The 27,142-nt window shown below is 34.7% G+C and overlaps 3 protein-coding genes across 6 annotated transcripts; 1 reads left to right on the forward strand and 2 right to left on the reverse strand.

Moving 5' to 3' along the window:
* The first annotated feature begins 1,044 nt into the window (after nt 1-1,044).
* Nucleotides 1,045-5,456, forward strand: LOC132165996 (nudix hydrolase 20, chloroplastic-like). 2 transcript variants are annotated; one of them, XM_059576732.1, is made up of 9 exons: nt 1,045-1,405; nt 1,587-1,651; nt 1,767-1,941; nt 2,245-2,325; nt 3,132-3,257; nt 3,519-3,598; nt 3,707-3,822; nt 3,992-4,112; nt 5,131-5,456. In XM_059576732.1, the coding sequence occupies exons 1-9, from the start codon at nt 1,109-1,111 to the stop codon at nt 5,198-5,200; spliced, it is 1,131 nt and encodes a 376-aa protein (XP_059432715.1). In that variant the 5' UTR covers nt 1,045-1,108; the 3' UTR covers nt 5,201-5,456. The 2 variants fall into 2 exon arrangements, with proteins under 2 accessions (XP_059432715.1, XP_059432716.1); XM_059576733.1 differs by lacking the exon at nt 5,131-5,456 and adding an exon at nt 4,251-5,124.
* A 235-nt stretch (nt 5,457-5,691) lies between these two features.
* On the reverse strand, nt 5,692-10,800 carry LOC132166543 (3-hydroxyisobutyryl-CoA hydrolase-like protein 3, mitochondrial). Of its 3 annotated transcripts, none has more exons than XM_059577376.1 (10): nt 10,499-10,800; nt 9,765-9,866; nt 9,219-9,271; nt 8,247-8,381; nt 8,050-8,146; nt 7,696-7,825; nt 7,003-7,181; nt 6,714-6,841; nt 6,516-6,617; nt 5,692-6,188 (listed from the first exon to the last, which is right to left on the reverse strand). In XM_059577376.1, exons 1-10 carry the CDS (start codon nt 10,746-10,748, stop codon nt 6,087-6,089), a joined length of 1,278 nt encoding a protein of 425 aa, XP_059433359.1. In that variant the 5' UTR covers nt 10,749-10,800; the 3' UTR covers nt 5,692-6,086. The 3 variants fall into 3 exon arrangements, with proteins under 3 accessions (XP_059433359.1, XP_059433358.1, XP_059433360.1); XM_059577375.1 differs by lacking the exon at nt 9,219-9,271 and adding an exon at nt 9,497-9,561 and having other exon boundaries at nt 10,499-10,799; XM_059577377.1 differs by lacking the exon at nt 9,219-9,271 and having other exon boundaries at nt 10,499-10,588.
* Nucleotides 10,801-12,180: 1,380 nt separating this feature from the next.
* Nucleotides 12,181-14,637, reverse strand: LOC132165958 (strigolactone esterase D14). The gene is given in 3 exon segments (XM_059576676.1): nt 12,181-13,058; nt 14,217-14,492; nt 14,494-14,637. Coding segments are annotated over 3 exon segments (804 nt in total). The 5' UTR covers nt 14,565-14,637; the 3' UTR covers nt 12,181-12,601.
* Nucleotides 14,638-27,142: the final 12,505 nt, after the last annotated feature.

Raw genomic sequence — 27,142 nt, forward strand, 5'->3', positions numbered from 1 at the left:
TGCGGGTGGTTGAATCACCCCCTAAGGCTAGAGTGGGTTGTTGTGATTGGACTTCGCCAAATCATAATAGAGTAACCCCCACCTCATGACCTCTCAAACCAAACCCAACTCTACAATCTCTCGAAAACTCCGAGACATGGTCCTCAATACTAAACTGGCAAGTGGGAACCTTTGGATGGCAGTGGGCTAGAGTGGGTCGTTGTGATTGGACTTCGCCAAACCACAATAGAGTAAACCCCACCTCATGACCTCTCAAACCAAACCCAACTCTACAATCTCTTGAAAACTCCGAGTCATGGCCTTGAAATTCAATACTAAACTGGAGAGTGAGAACCTTTGGGTGGCAATGGGCTAGAGTGGGTCGTTGTGATTGGACTTCGCCGAACCACAATCGAGTAACCCCCACCTCATGATCTCTCAAACTAAACCCAACTCTACAATCTCTCGAAAACTCCAAGTCATGGCCTTGAAATTCAGTACTAAACTGACCATTGGGAACCTTTGGGTAGCAATGGTCAACGGTGGCCAAGCTGGCAGGTCTACCATTGAGACATTAGTGAAGGGTGGAAGTCGAAACATACCTTGTAGTGGGGCTATCTCTATTGTCCATGGCAAGTGAGTTAACCTTCCATTTGGACATTATAGACTGCGAGGTCATGAGGATGAAGATGAAGATGATACATTGTCAAATGTAGTTGTGGACATTGAACCCTAATGAGTACATCAACATGGTGCGGTGCAAAGTTTTAAACTCGTATCTTTAGAATCGGACAAATGTGAATAGTTATTGGAAGTGTTCGACCACCCCCTCTAGCCAATAATGTGGGTGGCCAAACCATTCCATAGCAATGAAGTGGTCAACCATCCTTTTAATTATGGGGTGGCTGATTATCCCGATCCGAAACCTTTTTTTTTTTTTTTGGGGGTAACTTCATAGGGACTACCCTAAAAAACATTATTGAAATTTATACGAAATAATTTATTTATTACAACGACATACCACAAAAAAATATTTATTTATTTTTCATCGACATGCCACAAAACTACGCGCGGGGTGCTAAAGACTGCCGTTGTAAACGTTACCTTCTCTCCCTCCTGTAAAACTCCAATGGCCTGGACTTGCAATCTTCACCTCTCTCACAAAATCCCATTCTCACTCGCTTCTTCGCGCTTCATCTCCGAAGCTTCTCACGCTTTTTCCAAGTCTTTTACGACACCGTTTCCATCGCGTTCTAGTACCACTCACACTTCGATAAAATCAAATTCCCCCACTCTTTCAGTATCTGCCACTGGCACCTTCACCTGGGACGACGTCGTCCGGATTTCTCAACCGGAAATCCTTCCAGACGATTCTTCGGATCTCACAGGCTTCTTCGAGAAGATCAGAATCTGCAATCGCGGATCAGTTAAGCCCCTCTTCTCCTCTGTTTGGTTCCCCAGAAAGTCAAAGCGAAAGAAAGTAACAAGCATTTTGGCCCAGTTTTTGAGTTCCGAGCAACCAAACAGATCGTTTTTTTTTTTAAAAAAAAAATTTTCCTTCAAACGCCCGAGCAGTGCGTCTCATTTATCTTTGAAATCGCGTGCAGGAAAAGCAATCCGAGTTCCTTCCGTTCGCAATCGACGATCAAGTCGTTGGTTATATTCATAATGGGTAAGAATTAGAATGAAAATTCCTTTATTGGTTAACTTCTTTAAGAATTGAATTGCTCCGTCAGTTGAGTCGCATTGCTGAATCGGTTTTGTTTGTACTTCTCAAATTTGTGCAGTTTCGCTAGCCATTTAAGGAAGTTCCAAGATGTGTTTGTTTTCCCTCAAGACAGTTCTTGCGGTGGCCATGTGAGCTTACACCCAATGCTGAGCACACCAGAGGAAAGGACCAGTGCGGTTGGAGATGTGGTCAAATGCTTAGGAGAAGAACTGATTCCAGGTATACGGAACGAGGTACTAGTCATGATTATGCGATGAACTGATTCCCTTTTGTTAATTTTTTACTGTCCAATATGTAATTGAGAGTGCTGGCACTGTGAGTTTAAACTAAATTGCAGAAAATGTATAATTTGGAAGTTCGATTTTAAAAGATTGCGATTTTTTTCAGCTTTTTTAAAAGCTGTGATTTCGCTATTTTTGAATGGCACGTTTTGAAATCGAAAATCCAAACAGATCTGAAACTCTTTGTAGCCTGGTAGTAGCGAAGTAAGACCTTTGTTCTATTGGCTAACTATAGATTTTACTGATTTCAATCAGCTATACCCCGTGGCATCGTCCTTTGGTGCGCCCATATTTTTTTCGCTTGAACGTGCTGCTGCTCCTTACTTTGGAATAAAGGTGTGTTTTATGCCATTGTGAGATCGCTCTTCTCTTGAGACACATTTCACACTGGTGTTTGTAGTCCTAGCTTTTGAGATTGTGTGTCAAATCTGTTTAGGCTCTTGCAACTTGATTTGGTTCGAAATTCTCGCTTTTTTGAAAAGATGTGCATTTCTTTAGGTTGTATGCTATCAATTGAAAAGCAAACTCAATGGTCAGTACTTGGCATCTTTCTGATGCTCTTCTAGTACGTTTCAGTAACATGCGATAATCGTAGATTTTTCACCTTTAGACTCAACCATCTTTCCCTATGTTGATTTTATTTTATTTTATTTTTCACTATCTGCTAATGAGTAACAATCTTACCAAAAATTAGTGAAAAAGATTGTTACACATATCTGTGAACAAGAGCTGGAGGTGAGGTCATAGGCATAGGTTCAACCCCATAGGATAGGAGTGTCCATGAGTGCATTTACCTATAAACACAAAATTGCTTTCTGCGAATCAAAAAGTGAAGCTAATTTGCATTGTATGCTACGTGGGTTCTTGACTTCTTGATTACCTTTCGAGTGTATTATTAACTGTGTAAACATTGTAAATTAAGTACATTGTTCCAACTGGCTTTAGACTACTTGTTTAATTTTAATTTATGGACCTGAATATCACCATCATATTCCATCCATGGTTGTTCTTAGCAGTCTTTGAACACGCCAAGCAATACGTCTTGTTTTTTTCTATCTGATTGATGAACCGGACTATGTTATGATCATGTTACTGATGAATGTATGTTGGTCTTTTTTTCTCGAACGCTTTCCTGTTTATAGGCTTATGGAGTTCAAATGAATGGCTATGTTGAGAGGGATGGGCAGAAACTTTTATGGACTGGGAAGAGAAGTCAAGAGAAAGCAACTTATCCTGGGATGCTTGATCATCTTGTTGCTGGAGGACTGGTTTGTAATGACCTTATTATGATTAAAAATCTATGGCATGTGGAAATCTGTGGATTTCCTTCATGCTGTGAATTTTTGGACGTCAATTTACTTTCTTTTTTTAAATTGAAGCAGTTGAATTGAGCCAAGTAATTTATGCCCAATTTTGAACAAAATTAACAATAACAATGAAGCTCATATAATGAAGCCAGTAGTTCATATTATGCTCATTACGAGTCTGTGCCAGCCACTAATATCATATTTACATGATGGCAATGGCAGCCTCATGGGATTGCTTGTGGGGAGAATCTTGTGAAGGAATGTGAAGAGGAAGCGGGAATTCCCAGATCCATTGCTAATGAGTAAGTTTTTGCCACTGAATTATTATTTCACGTCACCCAACTGTTGTGGATGCCCTCGATTGAGCATGGATTCTTACTCTGATTAGTTCCGAAATGCTTCTCTTACAGAGCTATACCAGTGGGTGCTGTTTCCTATATGGACATTGATGGTTACAGATATAAGAGAGATGTTCTATTTTGTTATGACTTAAAGCTTCCTGAAAGTTTTATTCCTGAGAATCAAGGTGGGCCAAATGAAGCACAGCCTTCTTCAATGCTTTTATCAGTTCCTAACCTCAACCCTTGTCATTTTTCTCCTTCATTTATTGGTTGCATCTCAGTAATGAGTATTTATTTTCAATTGATCCTGAGTGGTTGTATTTTATCCCTTTGTAAATGGCTTGTGAGTGACAGATGGAGAGGTGGATAGCTTCAAGTTGATTCCTGTGACTCATGCAGCAAATGTCATACGGAGAACACAATTCTTCAAGCCAAATTGCTCTCTTGTCTTTATTGATTTCTTGTTTCGGCACGGGTATCGCTCTTCTAAATCCTGATGCTCATTTTATTATCTTTGATCAATAGTTTGAACAATAACCTAAAAAAGAAAAAATCCTTTTCTACACACTGTCTGTACTGCTAGTGCTACCTGATAACTGTGTCAATATTGCAGCCATTGTGATTTTCTGCCTCCAACCATATACTAGTTCTGGTAACGGAGGGGTTACTTGTTGCCATCTTGCCAATTTCCACCATTAACAAATTATTGAAGTGAATTTTTCGTCCTGGTTTTCACAACTAAGCTCACCTCCTAATTGATTTGTTCCTGCATTTTTATTAGGTACAGCTACCTTGAAAATTGTGGGGTGTTTTTAAGGTTCCTATATAAAACAAACTAATCTGACCCACTTTGGGAACTATTTGCCTGAGGAAGTCACTCTCTCCCCCTGCCCCCAACCCCCCCCAAAAAAAAGAAGAAGAAAAACCTACAAGCTTAAGGTCTATTACTAGAATTCTTTTTTCTTTTTTTTTTTGAAAGGATTACTAGAATTAGTCATTACATCATTCTGAATTTCTGGTCTAATTTCTCCCTGGAAATTCTCATGCTTATTCCGCTGGATGGAGGGCTATAGATTTATGCTTCATATTGAATCTTATTAAAACTTGCTTATTTGCCCTTAATTATCTCATATATGAAGTTCGCTTAGGGGAGTGTGAACTTTAACATATCGTTTCTTTTCAAATCCGTAGAACCTAGGGAAAGTATGACTAAGGTTGCAAGTGCATCCCCAGTGGCCTCTTGTTATAAGTGCAAAGGCAGAAAAGAAAAAGACAGCCCCAGTGGCATCACTACCCATCATTTAATTTATGGCACTAAGTTGATAAATCTCTTCTGATTTTTCCCCTCGTTTCATCAATCTGTAGGTGTCTAAACTAGCCTTCCAGTAATCAGACCTACGACAGTTTCTTTTTGCATTACGTTTTTTTTGAGAAACACATCTATAGCATAATTATCACCATAGAATTCTGATTATTATCTTCAAACTTCGCAGATATATGAGTCCTGAATATATTGGATATTTGGATCTGCTACAAAGTTTGAGGAGTGGGGATTGCTCCTAATGATATTTTTTCACTGTATTGTTTTCCTTTCTTTCTTCCGCTTAATTTTTTAAATTTTAGCCTTCTCCTGTGAAGGTAGAAAGGAAGTGTTGTAAGAATTCAATTTTTTATTGGCAGCTTTCTCATGCTGTGGGTTTAAAGCCAAGATATTTGTGAAAATGAAGAATGTTCTAAGCTGCTACATGTCGTGTAGTGAATTAAAAGATTGTGAAATTATTTACTTAGCCATGGGGTTTGTAATTATATCAAATTGATCCCTGAGAATCAAAAGTATCTTTTAAGAGATCTTCTGGGTAAGCTATTGTTCAAATTGATCCTTACCACTAACAATTTAACAGAAACTTCACCCTTACAATCATATCACAACCAATTGTCGATTGACATGTGACTTAACTAAAGACTCGGTTTGATATAAAATTATAGTTTTATACTCAAATAAAAAAAATAAAAAAAGGAAAAAGGAAAAAATAAATACAACAGTTTGAAGGATCTGTTTTTAATTTCTTAGGTCCATATAATGATAACATATTTAGGAACGCTACGCCTGATCATATATACATGTATCATATATATTCAACATTCTCAAACAGGTTCTTCAAAGCCTAAATTTTAGAGGAGACAGTAAATGGATGAAGAAACATTCACAATCATTTGCAAGGTCCGGCTGTAGAGAATAAGAACTCCTGGGGGCCCACGATATCACAAATTCTATAAACATAGTCGCCATCATCCTCACGGACGAATACCATACACAAAGTTGGATGCCTTTTTGCTTATGTAAAATGAACTTATTTTCGACAGCTGAAAATATATTTCAATAGTATCCACAATCCATCTCTGTTATTGATGCAAGAAGGAGAAACTTGGAAATAACTAATGCAATCCGTCACACTCTCAACTCCTCCACTTCTGGGTTCAATGGGCCAAAGAGCGTTTCCACTTCACTGTGATCGACTTCCTCCAAACTTGCAGGATTCCACTTTGGGTTCTGCAGAGGCATAATCAAGAAAACTTTAGAGCAAAATACAGCATATATTTGGTTAGGGCTCAAAGACAAAAAAAAAGACTGATACAGCATTAAATATTGCCAATACAAAATTGGTACTACTTGCAGAAGAAACTAGAAGTAATAGCACCCCAAGTTCTGAAGAAGAAGATAACTAGGACGCTAAAAAGATAGTTTGCATGATATAACTAGTAACACGAGAAATCATTACTAACTTGATGTTAACATTAAACCAAGCTTACAAAACTAACATATTTCCACATTCTTCTACAGTATACAGAAAGGGACTTCAGAGGCAAATGATATAACCTGATCCTTGTCCACCAAAACTGCCCGGACACCTTCTGCAAAATCGTTTCGTAGAGAAGACCTTAAAGCGATGCGGTATTCAGTTTTCATCACACTGCTTAGCTGGAAGCAACCAGATGCAGGAATACACGTTGCTTAAGTTATGCCCCACAGGAAAAGAAAACTACCAAAAAAAAACAAAAGAAAATCAAAACTCACTGTTGACAATTCGCTGTCCTCTTTTCCATGGGCAGATGCAACTCTAGAGAAATGCTTTTGTGTTAAGCAAAGAGAAAAAGGAGCACCTTTTCCAAGACCTTGAAGAGCTTCATTAGCCCACTCCGCCACTGCCCAGGGAAAGAACGGAAATCAGAAAGCACAAAGGGGCAACATTGTGTAAGCCAAAGGTTAGAAAGTCCACTTGACATCTTGGTCTTTGGAAGAACCAAAAAGATGTATGCACATTTCATTCATCAACCAATAAAACAATTGGTACTTATAAACATACCAGCAGCTTCACTGCTAAGCTGATGCTTTTTCAGTTCTTGAATCGTCTCCTTGACTGGCTTATTTGAACCAAAGCATGAAACTATATGAGGTAACAGCAATTTCAACTGGGACTCCGACTCAGGGTTACTGCTGTACTTCGCCAAAAGTGCTTTGATGTCTTCATGTGGGTCCTCGGAACTGAAGTACCAAATGGATATAATTTTTTTTTAGTAAGAAACCATTACATTTCGTTAAGGGACCATCTTTTGTGCAGAACAAATTTTTTCATCTATTTTAAGTTAATAAACATGAGGAAATTATATCCTGAACCACAAGGTACATGCACTATGGAGTTCATAAAAAACAAACACTTGGACTTCATATATTAATCTTATCATGTGGTTCTAGACTAACAATGAATGAATCAAATGGCAGCAATTATAAAACTGCACTAACAAAATCCTGACTTACCAAAAGAAAAGTCATGGAGTTCTCCTCCTTTCACCAAATCAATTTCATAGAGCAAAATCAACTAAAGAGGCAAAACTTCTCTAATATATAAAGTTGCGATATGGCTGTTTATTTTAAACAATTTAAATGATCAAAATTATAAGGTAACGTGAGTTTCTAAATTAGAATTACAGAAAAGCTAAATGGATTCCACTAAAATGAAAAATAGCAATTACAGATAGAATGATGATCTGAGACATACAATGTAGTTGCCAAAAGGGCCTCCTTCAAGGGACCCAAGCTCCCGGATGGCACAAAATGTGTGCCAAGACCTACATATACTGCATCAGCGGGTGTAGAAATCCTTTTTCCAGTCATTCCAAGATATGAACCTGCAAATCATAATATAAGTTAGAAAAATGCAAAAGTCAGGAGACAATAAGTTCAGATGACATTGATGACAATGCTTCTGTAATTCCAAATTGTTTGCCTTTGTTTTACTTATGACCACTTCCTATGAGGCCAAGCCCTTCTCGTGCTTTCTATAATTGAAAAAATGTTCAGTTCCAGTATAAGAACAAGAAAGAAATGCTTTTTGTAGCAACAAAAAGAATACCAACTGATCCTTCTCCTGGACTTTGTGCCGCTATATATGCAAACCCAACATCTGGGAACAAGCCAATTCCATTTTCTGGCATTGCAAGAACAGTCCTCTGAAATGCATCAATACAACGATAAAAGTAAAAGACATTAGAATGCCAATACAATATAATTGGTAAAACTAAATCACCTGTCTATATGACACAAGCATACCTCAGTTATGATCCTGTAACGACCATGTCCAGATAGGCCTATTCCAAAGCCCATTGTTATGCCATCCATGAAGCTTATATATGGCTTCTTGTACTCGGAAAGTTTGCATATAAGAGAATATTCAGCAGTGAATACCTGAGAAATGCACAGCACAACAAGGCATTAACTTCATGTAACAAAATAATAGGTCATGCACAAATGTAGGATGCAGACGCAGGACAGCACATAATAGACATGGAAGCTTATCAAGAAATGATATGCAGCCCAACTGAGACGAAAGATATTATCTGACATACACAGAAGCATCGAAGTAAACCACCAAAACTAGAAAGCATTATGAACTGGCCAAAAAAGCGGTCAGTTTTGAGGTCCCAACCCAAAAGAATGCATGTGTGGAAGGTTATATATACAAATCCAGATATGCATATGCAGAGAACAGAATATTAATCGAACTATGCTTTTCAACTTATACTGGAAAATATCAAAGCAACTAAAAGCACAGAAAATAACTCTTTATGTTTAAAGTTAAATTCAGGATCATGATATCTTTCAAATAATAGAAACAAGAACGGAATTTTTTTCAGAGAACATAAACAAGGTCCAGAAACAAACTCCAGTATTCTGCTCAGTAAAGGATACTTGAATACAAGCTTACAGCAGGTCAGATGGTCTATACACTTTTTTCTACTAGTGATAATATATTTAAAAAGATCTAAATGAGAATGCATCAAAAATACATCTAAAGTTTTATGCAAGAGCCACACATTTCTTTAAGTTTTAGAAAAGTAAGACAGGTCAGGGAATTGAGAGGCAGACAATAATTCTATGTAAAGTCAAAGGTACTATCATTAGTATTTGTGATATTTATCTAAAAGAACAGAACTCGAATTGCAAAAAATATAGTTGACATGGCAGTTACTTTGAATTAGTGTTATTTTAACAAAGTTTAAGGTTATCAAAAGCACACAAGACCTCAATCATATCTGATAGTTGTTTTTTGGTTGTGATCTGCTTCACATCACCACCTGCAGATAAACTAAGATCTTTATTATCATCTAACTAATAGACAACAAACTAAGCAAGCCAACTAATTAAAGAAAAATTGCATATATAATACAACAATGCAACATAAAAAAGAAGAAAAGAAGCAACAGAATATAAAACAGAGCAAATAATGCATATCAACTACAATCAAAATAAGCACTCAGGAAAGAAACGCTTGTAGCACAAAACAAGCATCATAAAGAAACCTTCTGCACAAGAGGTGTGTTTTTGTCCTTTCGAATCTCAGCAACAACCCCTTTAATATCCATTCCTGCATTGGCCATGAATGGTTACCCTCAAAACCTTACCTAACGCTTGGATATCAAAAATAACCGCAGAAGCAAAAAACCAAATATAAATGGCAAAGATATTAAAGCTAAATCAAATTCAGGGTATAGCGTGAAAACAAATGGTGGTGGTAGAAAAATGTTGAGAAACAAACAATCTACATAAGACTTATTTTCTCCACGTTACCTGCACAAAAGGCACGAGGCGAGCTGCTATCAACCAGAACACATTTGACTCTCGGGTCCGATTCCCATTCATCAAGAAATTTTTTATATCTTATATCCATATCTGCATTACGAATAAGTTTCAAGTTAAATATAAAGCGAACCCAGCTGCTAAAGAAAAGCACAAGTATATTATTTACATCAATAACCAACATTCGGCATTAAGCCTTAACTTATTCATCCAAAAAAGACATTAAGTCTTAACTTATTCATCAAAAAAAGACATTAAGCCTTAACTTAAACACCACAATTTTTTCTATTTTCCCTGTCAGTTCATCAACTAATTGAGTTTGTTTTCATCATTACTTGTAAACAGATGCAAGTTTTGATCAACTTTGAATAAACCAATCCTAGAACTTTCGCTTAGTATAGTATATAGCTTCCATTTGATAGGAAAATGGCCACATTCCCCCCACCAATTACAAAAATTGCGTCCCACTGTCCCACAACCATCATCAGCACGAAGAATCATTTACTTCCACAAAAATCTCGATTTTTTTTTTTCATTCTACAAATTTGAACTCTAAGAACCCTAAACACACAAAAATAGAGTTTCCTAACACAAAAATAAACATCCAAATCATCCAAATCATTTATCTATAAGCATAAATAGTTGCACGAATTTCACCTAAAACACAGTACCCTTATGATTAAATAATTACTGCTTGAGCTTATAATTCAAAGAGGAAATGGGACCTAGGTTCATTGCGTTGAGAGCCTTGGGGCGATCGAGGGTGATCACTGCGACGCCGCTCGGGTGAACGCTTCCCTTGACGAACTCGTCAATAGCGGCCATGCTCGCGAAGGTTCTGAAAGAGAGAGAGGCTTTCGAGGTTTTGAAGAAAGAGAAGCTGAGCGATTTTCGCCGCTGAGATCGAGTGGTTGGGTTCACGAAGAGAGACGATGATTTGGCGAGGATTTGAGATGCTCCGAATAAGCTTCTCATTGCCGTTTTTCTGAGTGAAAAGGAGTCATGCGAGTGAGAAAGGTATTTCACTAATTATTCACCGATTTACCCTCACAGTTTTGAACGGAGAAATGCTATTTGTGGATAAGTTTTTTATATTTGTTTTATATTTTTTTATAAATTTAATATATCAACCATTAAATTTGTTGGGTCTACTACTGACTTATATGGAGTCTATATAAGCCTACAAATCTAATGGTTAATTTGTAAAATAAGATTGACCACCGGCAGTTCACTTGTGTGCAATACTGCCATTCTTTTTGAAACAAGATATTATAAATGAAGACTATCATTTAATTATAAGGATAAAATTTGTGCATTTAAAGGAATACATAGAGTTAACGTTGACACATTTTAAAGTATTAATTAAATGATTAAATTTGTATATTTTTATAAGTTTAAATTTTTAAGGTAAGTGCTGATTTTTTTGAAGGGGAAGACATTCAGGTAAGTGCTGATTTAACATATATCAAAACACATGTCACGACTTCAAACTGTGTCTCCATTATTCATATCGTATTTCAATTAAATATTCTATGCGTTTAACGACACTTATTAAATAGAAATTGAATATATTGCATTCCTCTAAATAGAGGGCAAAAGTCGTATAAACATGTTAACTTTGTATCACAATTTTGTAAGATTTTTGTCTTTAAGGAGTAGCTCAAAGGAACTACGCCTTCTGAAGCAGAAATTACTGGTTCAATTTTTTTTTTTTTTTCCTTGTGCCAACATGTAAAAAAACAAAATTTCTACGGTTTTTCAAGGTAACTTTAATGTAGTCAAGGGCTCACAATTTCTGGCATATATAGAACGATTACACTTGGGCTGGGCCTAGGTCACCAGCTGTTCTTTATTACATGGGTCAGTGATGGGCTTAGGCCCTAGCTTTGTTCATGGCCCTGGTTTGGTTTCTCCATTTAGAATTTCAGTCCAAGCTCTTGAGCCTGCTAATCTTTATGATGATGCCTTCCTTACACATGCATGCTTGCCATTTTCATTTTCTTTATTTTGTGTGGTTATCATCAAGAGAAAAACACCAAATAAACTATCATAATATGAATAATGCTATTATTCACACTTATTTATGATATGCATGTCATATCGGTTGACTTGATATATTTTAAACGACTTACACTTTTATTTTTTTAAGTGACTGACATGATAAATCATTTAAAACATGTCATATCAACTGAATGTAATATAAGTATGAGTGTTGATAAACAGATGTTAAGAGTAACATTACTCCTATAATATTTTAAAGAATGAGTGAAAAATATGGTCATTTTGGGATTTGAAATGAAATATTTGATTCACATAATTGGTGTATAAACTTTAAGAGATTTCATACATGTAGCAATATTGATCTCTTCCGGCCAGTCACATGTACTGATAGGTTAACACCCACCCAGACCCAGAGACATGAAGCAATTTCTTTCCACCAGTTTGTTTACAAGCAACACATCGCTCAAGAAGACAAAAAGACCAAGATAAAGTAATTCACAAAGCTTTAAATACCAACAACTCAAACTCTAATAAAGACAAACACACCATTCAAGGCCAAACCATCTCCTACATCTCCTACGTCTCCTATCCCATGAAGTTATCCATATCCATATGGGCATTTATTTGTTATCACACTATGCGAGAAACCTAGGATAACGATTCACAGTCTAAATTGTTAGCAACTTGAGCATATAATGTGAGAGATAAATTTATTTGAGCGGTAAATTCCATATAAAGTTTCTCACATTACGTTTTCAAATACTAACAATTCATACAGATAACTACCGTGAATCACCGTCCAAAACATAGACATAGACATAATTAGCTTATACATGCTCTTGAGTATGACAAATATCGAAGCCCAGGACACTCCGTAGCACATCAAGGAGGCGGAGGTGAGCAGTGAGCTGTGGAAAATGGCCGTCGGCGTCGATGTTCTCCACAGTCGATTTTCCCTTGATTTTCTTCTGCATGTAGGATGGAACAGAATTCGGGACGATGATGTCATTGGTGATCTGAATGATAGTGCATGGGGTGACAACCTTGTCGAGAATGTCTCGTTCATCGCTGTAAAACACAGTTTTAGCCAAAGGCAGTGCCACTTCTGGTCTCATTCTTTTCAAGCATTTTGCAAACTTATCAACCGAGAGGGGATCTTTTGGGTCCACCACAAGAGACGCAAATCCTGTAGCCCAATTCTCATAATTGGTTTCAATGCTTGAGATTATCTGCTCAATGTCTGATTTTGAAAAACCCCCCTCATAATCATCAATGTTTATGTACCTATATACGTACCATAATGTAGCATGAGACATTTTTGGACTTGTTAATTTGTTTGAGACATAACTAGCAATTTGAACATATGTACAATATATATACATAATTTTATATATATATATATAAACACATGAAGAATTGAATGATTAGTAATTTTGTATCTCATTTTCGGATTAGACTTGAGTGGTCTCTGTGATGTTAAGTTTTCCCTTTTTTAATTGTGGACAAGAGAAACTAACAATTCATTGGCCATGGGCCACAAATATATATAAACCTAACATAAAAAAGAACAAGACAAAGGAGTCCGGCACCATCAACATTCAACAACCATATGTATTTTGGGTCCACGTGTTAGGTTGGCTCATCGTAGAGGATAAAGTACATCAAATTACAACCTTATTCAATATTCATCATTCGCACACTCAAAACAGATCCAGTTAGTTGTTAGCTAGGTTAGAGCTAGACGTCATGGTTTTCACCTCTTCTACATATTATCCATGTCCATGTACTTAATTATCAGTCGTTACTCTTCTACCAAAAACATAAAAAGAAAGAAACTAAAACAGAAGAAGGCTCCTCTTTATGTCATATTTGGCGTGCGTAAGCACATTAATTGAGATGATTTAGATGATTTGGCAGTAAAAACCTCATGAACAAAGGCTGGTAAAAAAAAAAAAAAAAGACTGATTTTCAGTGTGATGATTTAACATTGTATCATAGAAAAAAAGTATCATTTCAAATCTTAACTCTATTATTCACTTCTATTTAATTAAAATATTTTACGATCAAGTCCACCTATGAAGAGAAGGGTAAAAATATTTGATTAAATCATTGAATTTACTTCTTTCTATCAATTTAAACTTCTAAAATAATTAATATTTTAACTTAACAAAATTCAAGTTATATAACAGTCTATTAAATAACATTTCTCCGGGTATTAAATGAAACCATCTCGAAAGAAGAGGCTTTGCAATTAAATGGGTATGCTTGAATCATATTCCAAAAAGAGAAAGAGAAAGCGAAAGAAATGGAAAGAAAAGAGAAAATATAACAACAAACAAAGAGAATTAGCTAGAGAAGAGATGATAAACAAAAACTTCCCAAAAGAGAAAGCAATTAGCAATAGAAAGAGTCAAAGAGAGACGTTTTTATTTTTGTAAATACCTTGGGGAAGCTCCGATGAGTATGAGCTGCTTGAAAAGCTCGGGTCTTTTGATGGAAGCGATGCATCCAATCATACCGGACATGGAGTGCCCAACAAAGACCAAAGATTGAAGGTTCATCTCATCAAGGAGAGCGATTAAGTCATTGGCAAAGGCATCGTAGGAAGAGTACTTGAGAGGATTGAAGAGGGTGTGATCCTCAACAGCACCGGAAAAGCTCCAGTCGAAAACAACAACCCGGAAGTGTTGAGCCAAGTCGGGCAGGATTTTGTCCCACTATGGTTTCCCTGCCTGAGCCAACTGTTTTCGTGTTCATGGCAGTTGAGAGCCCCTTGTCTAGCAACACCATGTTCGGAACAAGAAGAAAACAACAACAGCGAAGAAATACTAAGAAGGTAGTAGATAAAAAGCTAAAAGCTGCTTGGTGCTGTTTGCGGTTCGTTTGGCCTTCAATATATAGAACAAAGAGTGGCTTATTTGTAATTAAATAAAGAAAACTACTGTATATGTTGGTTAATTAACATATACAGTAACATTACTTTTCAGGCCTGCTATACATGTACATATATAGAGTTGAATTTGTAATTAATATAATTTTATTGAGAAAATTTAAATTAATTAAGAAGAATTAATACATTTTTCAAGTATATATAAAAGCACAAGCGACTTTGTTCAACTAAATTAATTGGCATTAATTGAATCTTACTTTTTGAATCCATCACTTCACTATCAAGATATGAGACAGTAGCCGAATGACCAAATGGATAGGTCGACCTCAAGAAAGAATGAAATGAAATAATTACACTCTTTTCATATAAATTATCGGTAAAATTATTTTATTGTCATTGACTTGATGATCGTATTTTTTTTCTCTCATTTATCAGTATTTAATCCAATCTCATACTCTGATATCGAATAATATAAATATTAAGTAAAATTCCCCTTTAAAAACGGACTTATTACGATATTTCTTGTCAATAACACCAAGAAATCAATCACTATAAATAAATATCTAAATGAACTGTTTTTAAGTCAAAAAGAAAAATATGTGAGGGGAAATGAGGATGTGGAAAAGTCAAAAGAATTTGTTGTTTTTTTTGGCATGCACCTCACATTTTGATGAGTAGAGCTAAGCAGGTGGAAAAGTAAAAGGGAAAAAGAGCTGGTCTAACGCCATTATTAAAGAGTTAGAGCACCTTATTATTGCTGGCTGGAGATGAGAAACGTCGGGAGAGCCAATCTCGGCACTCCATTAGCAGGGAGGTTAAAAAAAGTAATAACAGTTGACGAAGGAGATTAATTTTAGTGTGGACGTTATGATGATTAATTAGTGACTTTGACTTTTGAGGTCTTCTGGGAAGTGGGAATAGGATCCAAAATTTGCGCTTAGGATCAATAATGCATTTAATTTAGTTTTAGGATCTGTTTGAAATTGCATTTGAAGGGTTTAAAAGTACTTTTAACACTCAAAAAGTTTGCTTGAAAAAAAAAAGTAATTATTTAGTAAAAAAATTAACACTGCTTTTAAGGGTCTAAAAAGCCTAAAAATGATCAAAAAGTACTTTTAGTTAAAACTTAAATATAAAAATTTTGCCCGAAAACTTTTTTTAACTTAAAAATTTTATTTTTCAAAGAGAATCCCAAATAAGTCCTCAGGCTTCGAAGTCATGGTTTTCTTTCACCTTTTTAAGAAAAGGGAAAAACAAAAACAAAAAACCAGACGGGATCTTTCAACCTTTAAGAGTGGGAGAGGCCTTATATTTGACTTGTCAGAGCATGAAATTCTAGAAGAACTAGAGATTTTTATTTCATTGGATAAAATTTTCCTTTAGAATTAGATCGGAAGAAATTTCTTTTATCTAATCTATTAATAAATTGCATTGGAGAGGATCCTATTCTCCAACCTCTGCAACTCAATTTAGAAAAAAAATAATAATAATATCATTTTCCATTATGAAAAGAACAAAAAAAGTGGGGGAAAAAAGCTAAATTGAGTGAATCATATGACAATATACATATATTATTAAATTTAGATGTAGATCTCCAATAATTTACTTTCAGATTGCTAACAATTCGGGTAGCAAATATGAAAAATTCTTTTATGGGACCACCTGGCCGAGACAAATTTTAAAATAAATTATAGATTTTTAAATTACGCAATTTCAAGCCTTTCCTTCCATCGAAGGGCTTAAAAAATGCCACATATTAAAAATTGTAACATGTAATCAACGCAATTAAAAATAATTTTTCTCTCAAAATGCTTATTTTTACTTTTGCAAATATGTTTATTCTTCATAAAATCAAAAGACGGCTTCAAGTTCAAAACTTTTTTACATCATAAAGAGCAAGAATGTCATGATGAAAATATACTCAATCTTTTATCAGTAACATGTCATCTTTTAAATAAATAGCATTTTTTAAGCCATTCGAATATTCGATACAAGAAACGACCTGAATTTGGTAATTTGAGAACTACAGCTTCATAAAAATTGCATGAAATTTTGATCCGCAACTCTCTTCAAGGGAATAGGATCATCTCCAGTCCATAATGGATTGGAAAATATTCAGTTCATGGTTGAAATTTTTTCTTAGAAATCTTATAGCCACATATAGGACACTTGTCCCACTACAAAAAATAAAAAATAAAAAAATAATATTTCAGATTAAAAAAATAAGGGGTGGCTGGCCACCCCATCTTAGCCATAGGGGGTGGCCAGACCATCCCATTTTAGTTAGGGGTGGCTCTCCCAATGGCTGGCCAGGGGTGGCCGAACCACCCCCCAAGTGGTTCGGCCACCCCCTAAACCAAAACTATATATATATATCGTTTGGCCCTTGGGGGTGGCCAGACCACCCCAAGGGGGCAAACAAATTTATTATTTTTTTTTTTAGATCTGGCCCTTGGGGGTGGCCGGGCCACCCCCCAGCCCCAACTAGGGTGTTGGCCGGCCCCAATGTGGCCAGTCACCCCTTTAATTTTTTATAATTTTTTAAAAATATATAATATATTTTTTATTTTTTATTAAAGGGACAGATGTCCTATTTATAAAAGAGATCTTGACCATTAACTGGATATTCTTCAATCTAAAATGGACTGGAAAGGATCATGTTCCCCCATCAAGACTATCTCACATTTATTAATGGGAAATGCTAAGCATTTTTCTAGTGTTCTCCTAATATCCTCCCAACTGTGATATGACTTTAAAAATTATCGTTGAATTTGAGATTATTATTATTGACTTTTAATTTATTGGTGATTTTAAAAATCACATCACAGTTAAGAAGACGCCAAAAGAATATTAGAATAACGCCTAATTTTTTTCTTTATTAATTCAATTGATATTAAATATGAAAAACAAAAATAAAAAATGATTGGAATCTTCATTCCTTAAAACTAATATATATATTCTTACAAAAAAAAAAAAACTAATATATATATATATAATGGAAATGAGATCCTAAACAAAATTTTCGTATCCCTATTAATTAGGGATTTGTAAAAAGAAGTTTTTGGCCCCTGGCAATAAGAAAAGCAAACAAGCCTGCTGGCTGCTGCAGTGTGGGGTCAATCAAAAGAAAGCAAATAATGAAGAGGTGGGATTTATGAGGAGCAGTTGTGTTCAGACACCAAAAGGACCCTTTTGTCTTCTTCTGCTGATATTTATCTGACATTGAGACCCTATATCAGTCCAAGCCTTAGCTTTTCGCCATTAAAGCTGCCATGCCCCCACCACGTTCCTTATCATATCACAAATGCCAGATGCATGAATCTTTATTTTTTTCCTACTTCATCTAAATACAAATTTACCCCCTCCCCTTAAAAAAAAATTAAATTAAATTAAATAACAACAATAAGTAGAGCGGGAAATGCAGCTGGGATCCGGCTTTTATGTGATAGTGAAAACTATATAATTGTGGATCCATGTAGTTGCAGTTATTGACAAAAATTATAACTACATTTACATTAACCCGTATTCACATCTGCATTATGCAATTACTAACCAATATCATTGTGGTTATTAAACGCTACCAGCATATCAGGTAGTAAGCTTTTTTGGGTTTTATTAGGTCATATTTTAAATGATTTTGAAAATATTTTGGATCTTTTTTTTTTTTTTTGATGAAATCTATACATTGATTTCATATTCCAGTTTAAAAATAATAAAGAAAATATGAACAATCCATGATGAGCTCATCTAAAAAAATACAAATTACAAAGCGTGGATACATACGCATTTGCATATGTGGATAATGAATATTGATGGCGTATGTGTAGCCCTATAAATAAGTGAAATGGAGAGTATTGGTTTACCATTAATATTTAATGGCTTATATTATGCCATGTAATCTAATCTAAATATTTAAATAAATGTTCCTTTATTTTACTTTACTGATAATTTTTTTTTTTTAAAAAAAGTTTGATGTTACCGATGAACCTCTCCGGATCACGACTCTTGTGTTGATAAGTTTTAAGCTTATACATTCAAATTAGGACTAAAGTACCAATAACGTCAACTAATTAAGTGGCTAACAACTTGATGGGGATACGATGTCAAGTCCTTGACAACACATTAATACAGTTGTGTGCAATAAAAACATTAGATTTATTCTGATTTTTTAAAAGAAATAAAGTTATAAAAGGATTTTTTTTTTTTTATGTTAATAAAAAAATAACGAGGGCGAATGACCAGCCAACTAATTATGAGTGGGAATTAAATATGTGGCCTGTAAAATATATAAAAGATTATATAATAATTATAATAATAACGTACACCCACTTAATTAAGGTTGATGATGGGCATGGGGAGCAGCTTTAAAATTGTTTTTTCCCCAATTGGTGCTAGTAACGACAACATTGATTAAAAACCAGTTTGGTCGATTTCGATACCTTCCAAAAATTGCCTCTTTGTTAATGCCTTTTTGCTCCGACAACATTGATTAGTGCCGCACTTGTGGGATATTTGCAATTTTTTGCAAATTCCCTCTTTGTTAGGGTTGGGGAGAACTTTTGATCTTTCGTTCCTCTCCTCTCCTCATCTTTTGCTTCCTTCCCTCTCTTTTTTCTCACTTTATGAGCTAAACTATTTTGGTTTTTTTTTTTTTTTTTTTTCGTCTTTTTCCTCTCCTTTGTCCCATTTTTTGTTTTAGCCCCTCTCCTACAGCCACTAAGCTCAGATTCGCCAAGTCATTTTTTGGTTCTGGCTTGGATCTTGGATCGAAGTGGTCTAAGCCCGATCTACTGTCCCTCGTCAAACCCACGTAGACTCGCGCTCTGGCTCTGTCCGTGTCCATTGCCTCCTTGTGTCGCTTTCCAGCAGCCTCGCTCTGAGGCTTGTTTTCTTCCGGCGTCGCTTTTTGTTTTTGTGGTTTTTTTGCTTTTGTCACTTTTTCATTGTATTTCTTTTCCAGTTTTTCCCGGTTCATTTCTTGCCTGTTTTTTCTATTTTCTTGTGGTTTTTTGTTTCTGTTTTTGTTGCTTGTAATAAGGCTATGTCCTCTCTCTTAATCTGCTCACTTGATGATATGTGGGGTATTCGCTTTTGGCCCAAACCCTTGAGTTGTGGATGTAAACGGTATCCTGACTATCGGATTGAGGAGGATGAGTTTCGGTATGGGAGTTTTCTGTTCTCAGGGCCGAGGAATAAGAGTTACCTATGCATTGGATTGAGTCTGTTTAGAACAGATCTGTTGTTAAAACTGAAGACTAGTCATGAATTAACGGATGTTAATGTCATTGATGTTAATGTCATTGATAGGTCTTGAATGTTTGATTTATAATGTATGTATCTTTGATGTCGGTAACCTCGTAGTTTTGGCTATGATTTGTTTCAAAACTTTTTGTTCTGTTTGTAGGAGTTTTTGCTTGCGATCTTTTCGTCAATGAATGAGTATGAAATGTCTTCCCTTAAAAAAAATAAAAAAATAAAAACCTATTTGTACACGTAATTGTGTTACACATTTCGGTGATGCAATTATATGATGAGCTATTAATTCTGATGTACTCAATGTTGCCAACATAAATAAATAAATAAATAAAGTTTGCACTTAAGTTCGAAGGAGGAATCGTGTTTGACAAGTTGACATAAACATTATACTCATAATGTTTTATGAGATTCCGAGTAGATTCTCTTTGTTGGGCGTAAAATATTTTTTAACTTGAGAAAAGTGGTTATTTTTTGCTAGTTTTTTGCAATCTTGAAAATTGTTTGAAAAATATTTTTTTGGCATTCGACTCGTATGAAAAATCAACAAATATTTATTATATTTTCATATAATATGAGGAGTTGTGGTGAAGAGAGAGAGAGAGAGTGAAGAAGAGATGAAAAGGAAGAAAGTATCTCAGAGATAAGATTGAGATCTAATACAATTATCGGCCCATATTGCTTTCAAATATTAGACAAACAATTGTGAGTGGGTCCTTGTGAGACCCACTTGCCTAAGCAGGTGTTTGGTAGCATAAGACCTGCTTGGACAGGTAAGCTTCATAAGCGGTCCTCTCACAATAATCTGTTCGGGGGTGTGAGAGAGTGGTGAAAAATAGTTTAAGCAGATGAGAAGCGTACACCATATTATAGCTTATGAATGTAATTGTTTTCAGTCAACCAAAATATTTTCAATGTCACCAATATTTTATACTATGCCAAATACTAAAAAGTAGTATGTATAATATATATTTTAAAATATTTTACGTCAAAACAAACCAAACTACAAAATTTTAAATTCACATCTACCCAATGGAGAGAAAGCCCAGTAGCAATTGCTTTATGGTTGGAGCAACAAAATGGATAGATGATGCGTATATAAACCAAAAAGTATGTGTAGCTAGTTAGTGCCTCCATTTTAAATTTTTTTTATTTTTTTTATTTTGTGTATTTGAAGGGTAGTGTTGTTCAAAAATTTTAATAATAATAATACATTAAATTGCAATATGCTTTAAAATGTACTAAATAGAAGAAATAGAGAAATTTTAAAATGGAGACATCCTTTTCCCTCACTAGTCGGATATTTGCAACTTTTTGGCTTCAATGCCGCCTCTGGGACCATCAACTTTAGAAGGTATACGTCTTGTTTGGAGCGGCAAAAATCGAACCTTTTTGTTTGATCTTTGCATGTGAAAGGATTTAATACTTTTTTTTTTTTTTTTTTTTATTTGGCTTCTAACATAGAGGAGAAGATTCTTTAATCATGCAAAACATGGGAAAAGGAAGAATGAAAAGACAATAAGCAAACTGACAAAAAAAAAAAAAATCACAATTATATGAGGCCGCAATCGATGTTAATTTTGTTCTAGAGCACTATATATATATATATATATATATAAAAGGAAAATGAAAAGACAGTAAGCAAAGAGACAAAGAAAAAAAAAATCACCATTATATGAGGCCGCAATCGAGGATTTTGTTTTATATATTTTCTATATAATTTTTTGTATTTTTTTATTGGTGCTCTTTGATCGTGGGTCACTCGGTTATGTGAATATTAGGATAGAAACACAACAAACAAACAAAAAAACGAAAACTTTTCTTGACAAAAAATTATATATTTTCACTCGCATACATGATTATATATGTATATATTGAAAAAACTCATAATGAAATGGAAATTAAATAGAAAGGAGAAAAAAGAGAGAAAACGTAGGCAATGATTTACATCCACCACTAGGAAATAGTCCAAAAGAGCTATATCTTACTCTTATTATTTGATCATATTTACAATATAAAATACTCCTATCTATAGGAGAATTGAAGTATGTAAAAATAAAGATAAGTACCGTAATCAAATTAAAATACAATTACAATCAATCCTACAAATTGATCATGTAGTGTAGCAGAAGTAGAAAACATGATGTGAACTTATTATAAGCAATAATCATGTGCAACACAAAGAGAAACTTAGAGCGTGAGCTCGGTTGGAGACTGAGATCGCTAGCGACAATGGCTGAAGATGGTAGCTGCCGGTAATGGTAGTTGGAGATGAGCCTTTAACAACAATATGCTGGACCACAGTAGGGCCGACAACTTTGTACAAACAACTTTGGAGCTTATTCATCATCTTAAATTCTCATATTATTATTATTATGCATTAAGATATTTAAGTTCTATTACAATTAATATATCACATGCGAGGATTTGTAAATATGCATAGAAATTTACTTTTTTTTTTTTTTTTTTTTTTTCTAAATCTCTAATTATCAAGAAATTATAAGAAAAAAAAGCCAGACAGCCAGAAATTACATTAGACAACCCTGTAAAATTGATGGTGATTAATTAGCCGACATACATTTGTAAGCTACGTGTGTGTGTGTGCGCGCGCGCACGTGCGTGCATGTTGGTGTGTGAAGCTTTTCAACGTTCATTAACAAAGGCCCCATCAATCAATCCACGTGAAGCTAGCGCGCAAGGGTGTATAATGTATAGAGCCGAACAGACATCCAACAAAACATGCTGATACAACGTATTTCGGGGATTTTGTCACCACAAAAGGCCAAGAAATAAATACTTCCTCCTCTGGCTCTGACCGGCCGTTGTGGTCGCTCATAAACCAAATAGGTCTGACCCCAACTTGAAAATAAAGAGAATTCTTTAATTATCATATAATTATTGCTCATTTTCAACGGGATGTAGGTGAAAAGTTATATTACGAGTCAAATAATCAAACACACGTGAGGAGTGAAAAGCTAAGGCTTATCTTTCCTGACCTAATATGTCTGACTTCAACCACACACTTTAAAATTTAAATTCCAAAATCCGAACTTTTACTTGATATAAACGATTTCTTCTTTCTCTTTTTTATTTTTTATTTTTTTTATTTTTTTTATTTTTTATCAACTCATTGTAATTTGTAAACTACTTTATTTGGATTTAAAGTTGTTTAACTCTCTGTTTATATTATCAATTTCAAAAGCACACTTATTCATGATAAGTGTGCGATGGCCTTACACGTGGAGAAGGGGCGTCCTTATTTTATAAGGGTAGAATGGTCAGAACATATTCCTCTTTATTTGTTTTGAAATGGAGAGGATCTGAGTCATTAGATGCAATTTGAAAAATATCTCAACAATTTGATATTGAGATTACTAATAATTTAGGCAATAAATATGAATGAGTTTTTATGAGACCACGCTCACCTACTTTAACATAAGAATAGTAACATAAAACTTGCTTAAATAGATCAACTTTATATTAATTTGGGAAAATTTCACAAAACTCTTACGAACTTTCACGCGTTTTAACATTATGCCTTCAAAGTTCAAAAACTCTTAATTAAGGATATCGAACTTTCAATTTATTTTAATTACCTAATTCCGTTAGAATTTTTTGTTAAATCTGATCAAAATTTCTAAAATACCAATTTTTTTATTTTTATTTTTTATTTTTTTTTTTAAAAAAAACATATTTGTTTAACAGAAAATTTTAATGGAATGAAATAATTGAGAACTTGATACCGTTAATTGAGAATTTTTAAACTTTAAAATGATAATATCACAATGAGTGAAAGTTCGTAAATGATTTGTGAAAATTTTCCAATTAATTTTCTTATATTTACTATATACGATAGAAGTAGATTTATATGTTGAATGCCAAATAAAAGAACACTTGCACATGGCAACAAGATAGTAGGATTTATTAGGGCTGTCATAATTAAAGCTAAAAGGTAAAAAGGAACCCTTACGGCCTGGTATTCACAAGAGCAAAGGACAAAAGGTTAGTTTGAAAAATTGATGGGCCATAAACGAAGAAGCACTTAAACGCCGAAGGCTGCCAACTGAATAGAGGGGGACCTCTTTGACAAAAGCTGACGATGCATTCATGGTTACTAGTGGCTATGGGAAATATCTGAGACAGGTGACCTCATTAATAGGACGGTTCCTAATTCTGTTTAATGCCGACAGAGATGTCATACCGCTCCTCGTATGGTTAAGATTGCATTTAAGTTATGTGAAATACTGTAGATCATAATAATTTTCAACGCTTCACTAGAATTGAGAGTGTTTTAGCAATACCCTTATCGAGGAAGTTATTTGTGCTCATGGTTCAAGTGCATGTGTAGTAATTGCCACCTTATCTTCATTGTCATCAACTCTCTTAATCTTTCGAGTTAGATTCCTCATTATCCATTTCCGAATCCATTTGTTCAACCATTGGCTCGATCATTAGTAGTCTTCCCCTCTCTATCACTTCTCGTCACAGTTCATTGGCCATTGTGCTCAATTAATATGCAAACAACAGTCTGAGCTTGAGCGCTTAAATTATATGAGTACCTTTGTTTGAATTAGAAGCTTTTTTACTGAGTTTTGAGTAATGCTACACATACTCACATTCTTTTGATTTCATTCTAACACACTTTTAGGTGACTCACACTCTCACCATTAGATCAAAATCCAATAATAATTTATCGTAAATCTAATAGTGAGAGTATATGCCACCTAAGGGTGTATGAGAGTACGATTGGAAGAGTGAGTACTTGTAGCATTACTCATTGAACTTTACCGTTATGAAAGCGTGCAAGTGAACTTTGAATCACTAATGACTATTTGCAGAACTTTTTTGAATGAAATTCAACCATTGTAAGAACATAAAAAAGCAGATGCTCCATCCTGATTTCCTACCAGTCGTTTTAACAAAAGAATAAAATATTGATAACAGGAAATATATTGCATGCATTTAGCAAAAAATTTACAATAGGAATTTCTCATACATAATTGCCTAAATTCTTTAGAAAGGAAAAAAAAATAAAAAATAAAAAATATTGAGAAAAGAGGAACATCTCAGGAGGTATTACTAATAAAAACCAGTTAACTATTTAGAATGACCTATTAATCTCTCTAGTCATTATGAGGAAAAAGAAAAAGGATTTGAAACTTGAACAAAGGCATTGAATTGATGCAGTCCCAATCCAACCAATAAATTACAGTGATGGTATCATGCCGGTGTAGGAGTTGGTTTAGGAACATCAACTAACCGTTCGATCATTTGGAGCTGATCATAGGGTGCAATCTGTAACATTAGATAGAAAAAAGATAGTGAATTAGAACACGTAAGGAAGAACAGATCTGTTAAACCTATTATTCCTTCACAATGAATACAAATAAGTCGGGAGACGTGCTTGTTAGAATATAAATTAAATAATTAAATTCATCTCTTCCTATCAGCTTACGCATGCATGTATCTAAGGTTGTTGCCTAGCAGGTACGCATCTGTACATGGGCAATGCTCATATAAAAGTTAGGTTTAGAATATTATAAAATTTCCATTTAGACTAAGTAGCAAGAATCAGACTCAAAGATACTACTTAGCCATATATTGGTTATTGAATGATTGCCATCATATAATTTTCTTTCTATGATTAAACATTGATTCAAATGTCAAGCCTTTTGTATTGTGGTCAAAGAAAGGTATTAGGTTTGCCATGAAATTGATGGTAGTCTCTGTCAAAAATTTAACTCTACAGCAACAATAATAATCCATCATATAATTTTCTTCTTTCCATTATTAACCATTGATTCAAATGTAAAGTCACCTGGCTGAATCCGTCAGGCCACGTTATTGAAACAGCATAGTTCCCCATAGGCCGAATATCTTCAGGTTCAATATCTTCTGGAACATCTGTATATTGCAGTTTTTGCTCCCCTGTCCATTCATCCTGATAGGAGCAATTAACCCCTCATTAGTCGAAGGATAGAAAAGGCCAGACATGGAAAAGACTCTAGTGACATAGTAACACCAACTGAAATCAACTCCATTGGAGGATTTGTCAAGGCCATTTTTTCTTCCTAGAAAATAGCATTTTGTTTGCTTTGAATAATCAGCATTCAAAAGGATTAGTAAATAATTTGGATGCTTCTACAATCTATCCCATCAACTTGTGTCTCTTTTAAGTTGAATCACATGTATTACTGCACCCACCTCTAGATTTGTCCATTTACTTATCTAAAACTAAATAGTGCAAGGATTTGATGTCAGATTATGACTTTTCTATGCTTCTGCACAATGTAATAAACAAATAAATTTAAGCCTTCTGATTGCTGATGCAAAATGACAAAAACATCCTTTCAAAAAATCAATGTCACATACTATAAAATAATCTGCAACTATGTAGCAACTCTACTGTGGTATTATGAAAAGGAGACTGTCCACTAGTGCTTTAATTAACATTTCAATTGATCATGTTTACTTACACACTTATCTCATAATTGTGTTACACGTTAAGCATCAACTGCAGATTTCTTTTGTATTACTTCACTCCTTCCTTTCCATTCCTTTTCCATTTTCAACACCAAATATGGAAAACAACCAAAAGGATAAAAAAAGAGGACATAGAGAAAATTTTCTACCTATAAGAAGATTTTCTTAAACAACCTATGAAATCAATTATTTTGTTTCTGCTACAAAACCAAGTCTTGTTTTTAACTTTTGGACATTACCATTATTTGCAAATATATCCTCCATATATATAAAATCAAGTAAAGATTTAGAGAGAGAGAGGTGAAAGTCTTCAAACAAAATTATATTACAAGGTTTAGGTTTTGATACTTGTCAGTTTTCTTAGGTTTACAGTCTAGCGTCAAGCATGTGCACAATTTTGACCATGCAGAGAATTCTTTCTCCTAATACACACATGAAGAGCTATGATAACCTCAGAAATGAGAAATACTCTCCATGGGCAACCAAACCTAGATGTTTCAAGTTCCAACTGCCGTGTAATTTCAGTTGGACCAGAAGAGGTTTGAAACCCCATATCATATAGAAAGCAGCAACTAGCTATGACAAGATATCCTCAGCAGCAGCACATATATAGTCAGCAATTTAATTATCACAATTCTGTCCAGCAGTTTTAACTGAATATTGGACAGCTCGAGCAGAAAGGCAACGGCAATCACTGTCTTGTATTTAGCGTCAGACCATATTAAAGTTCAGGTCTTACACT

The sequence above is a fragment of the Corylus avellana genome, chromosome ca11 (genome assembly GCF_901000735.1).
Source record: "Corylus avellana chromosome ca11, CavTom2PMs-1.0".
NCBI lineage: Eukaryota > Viridiplantae > Streptophyta > Magnoliopsida > Fagales > Betulaceae > Corylus > Corylus avellana.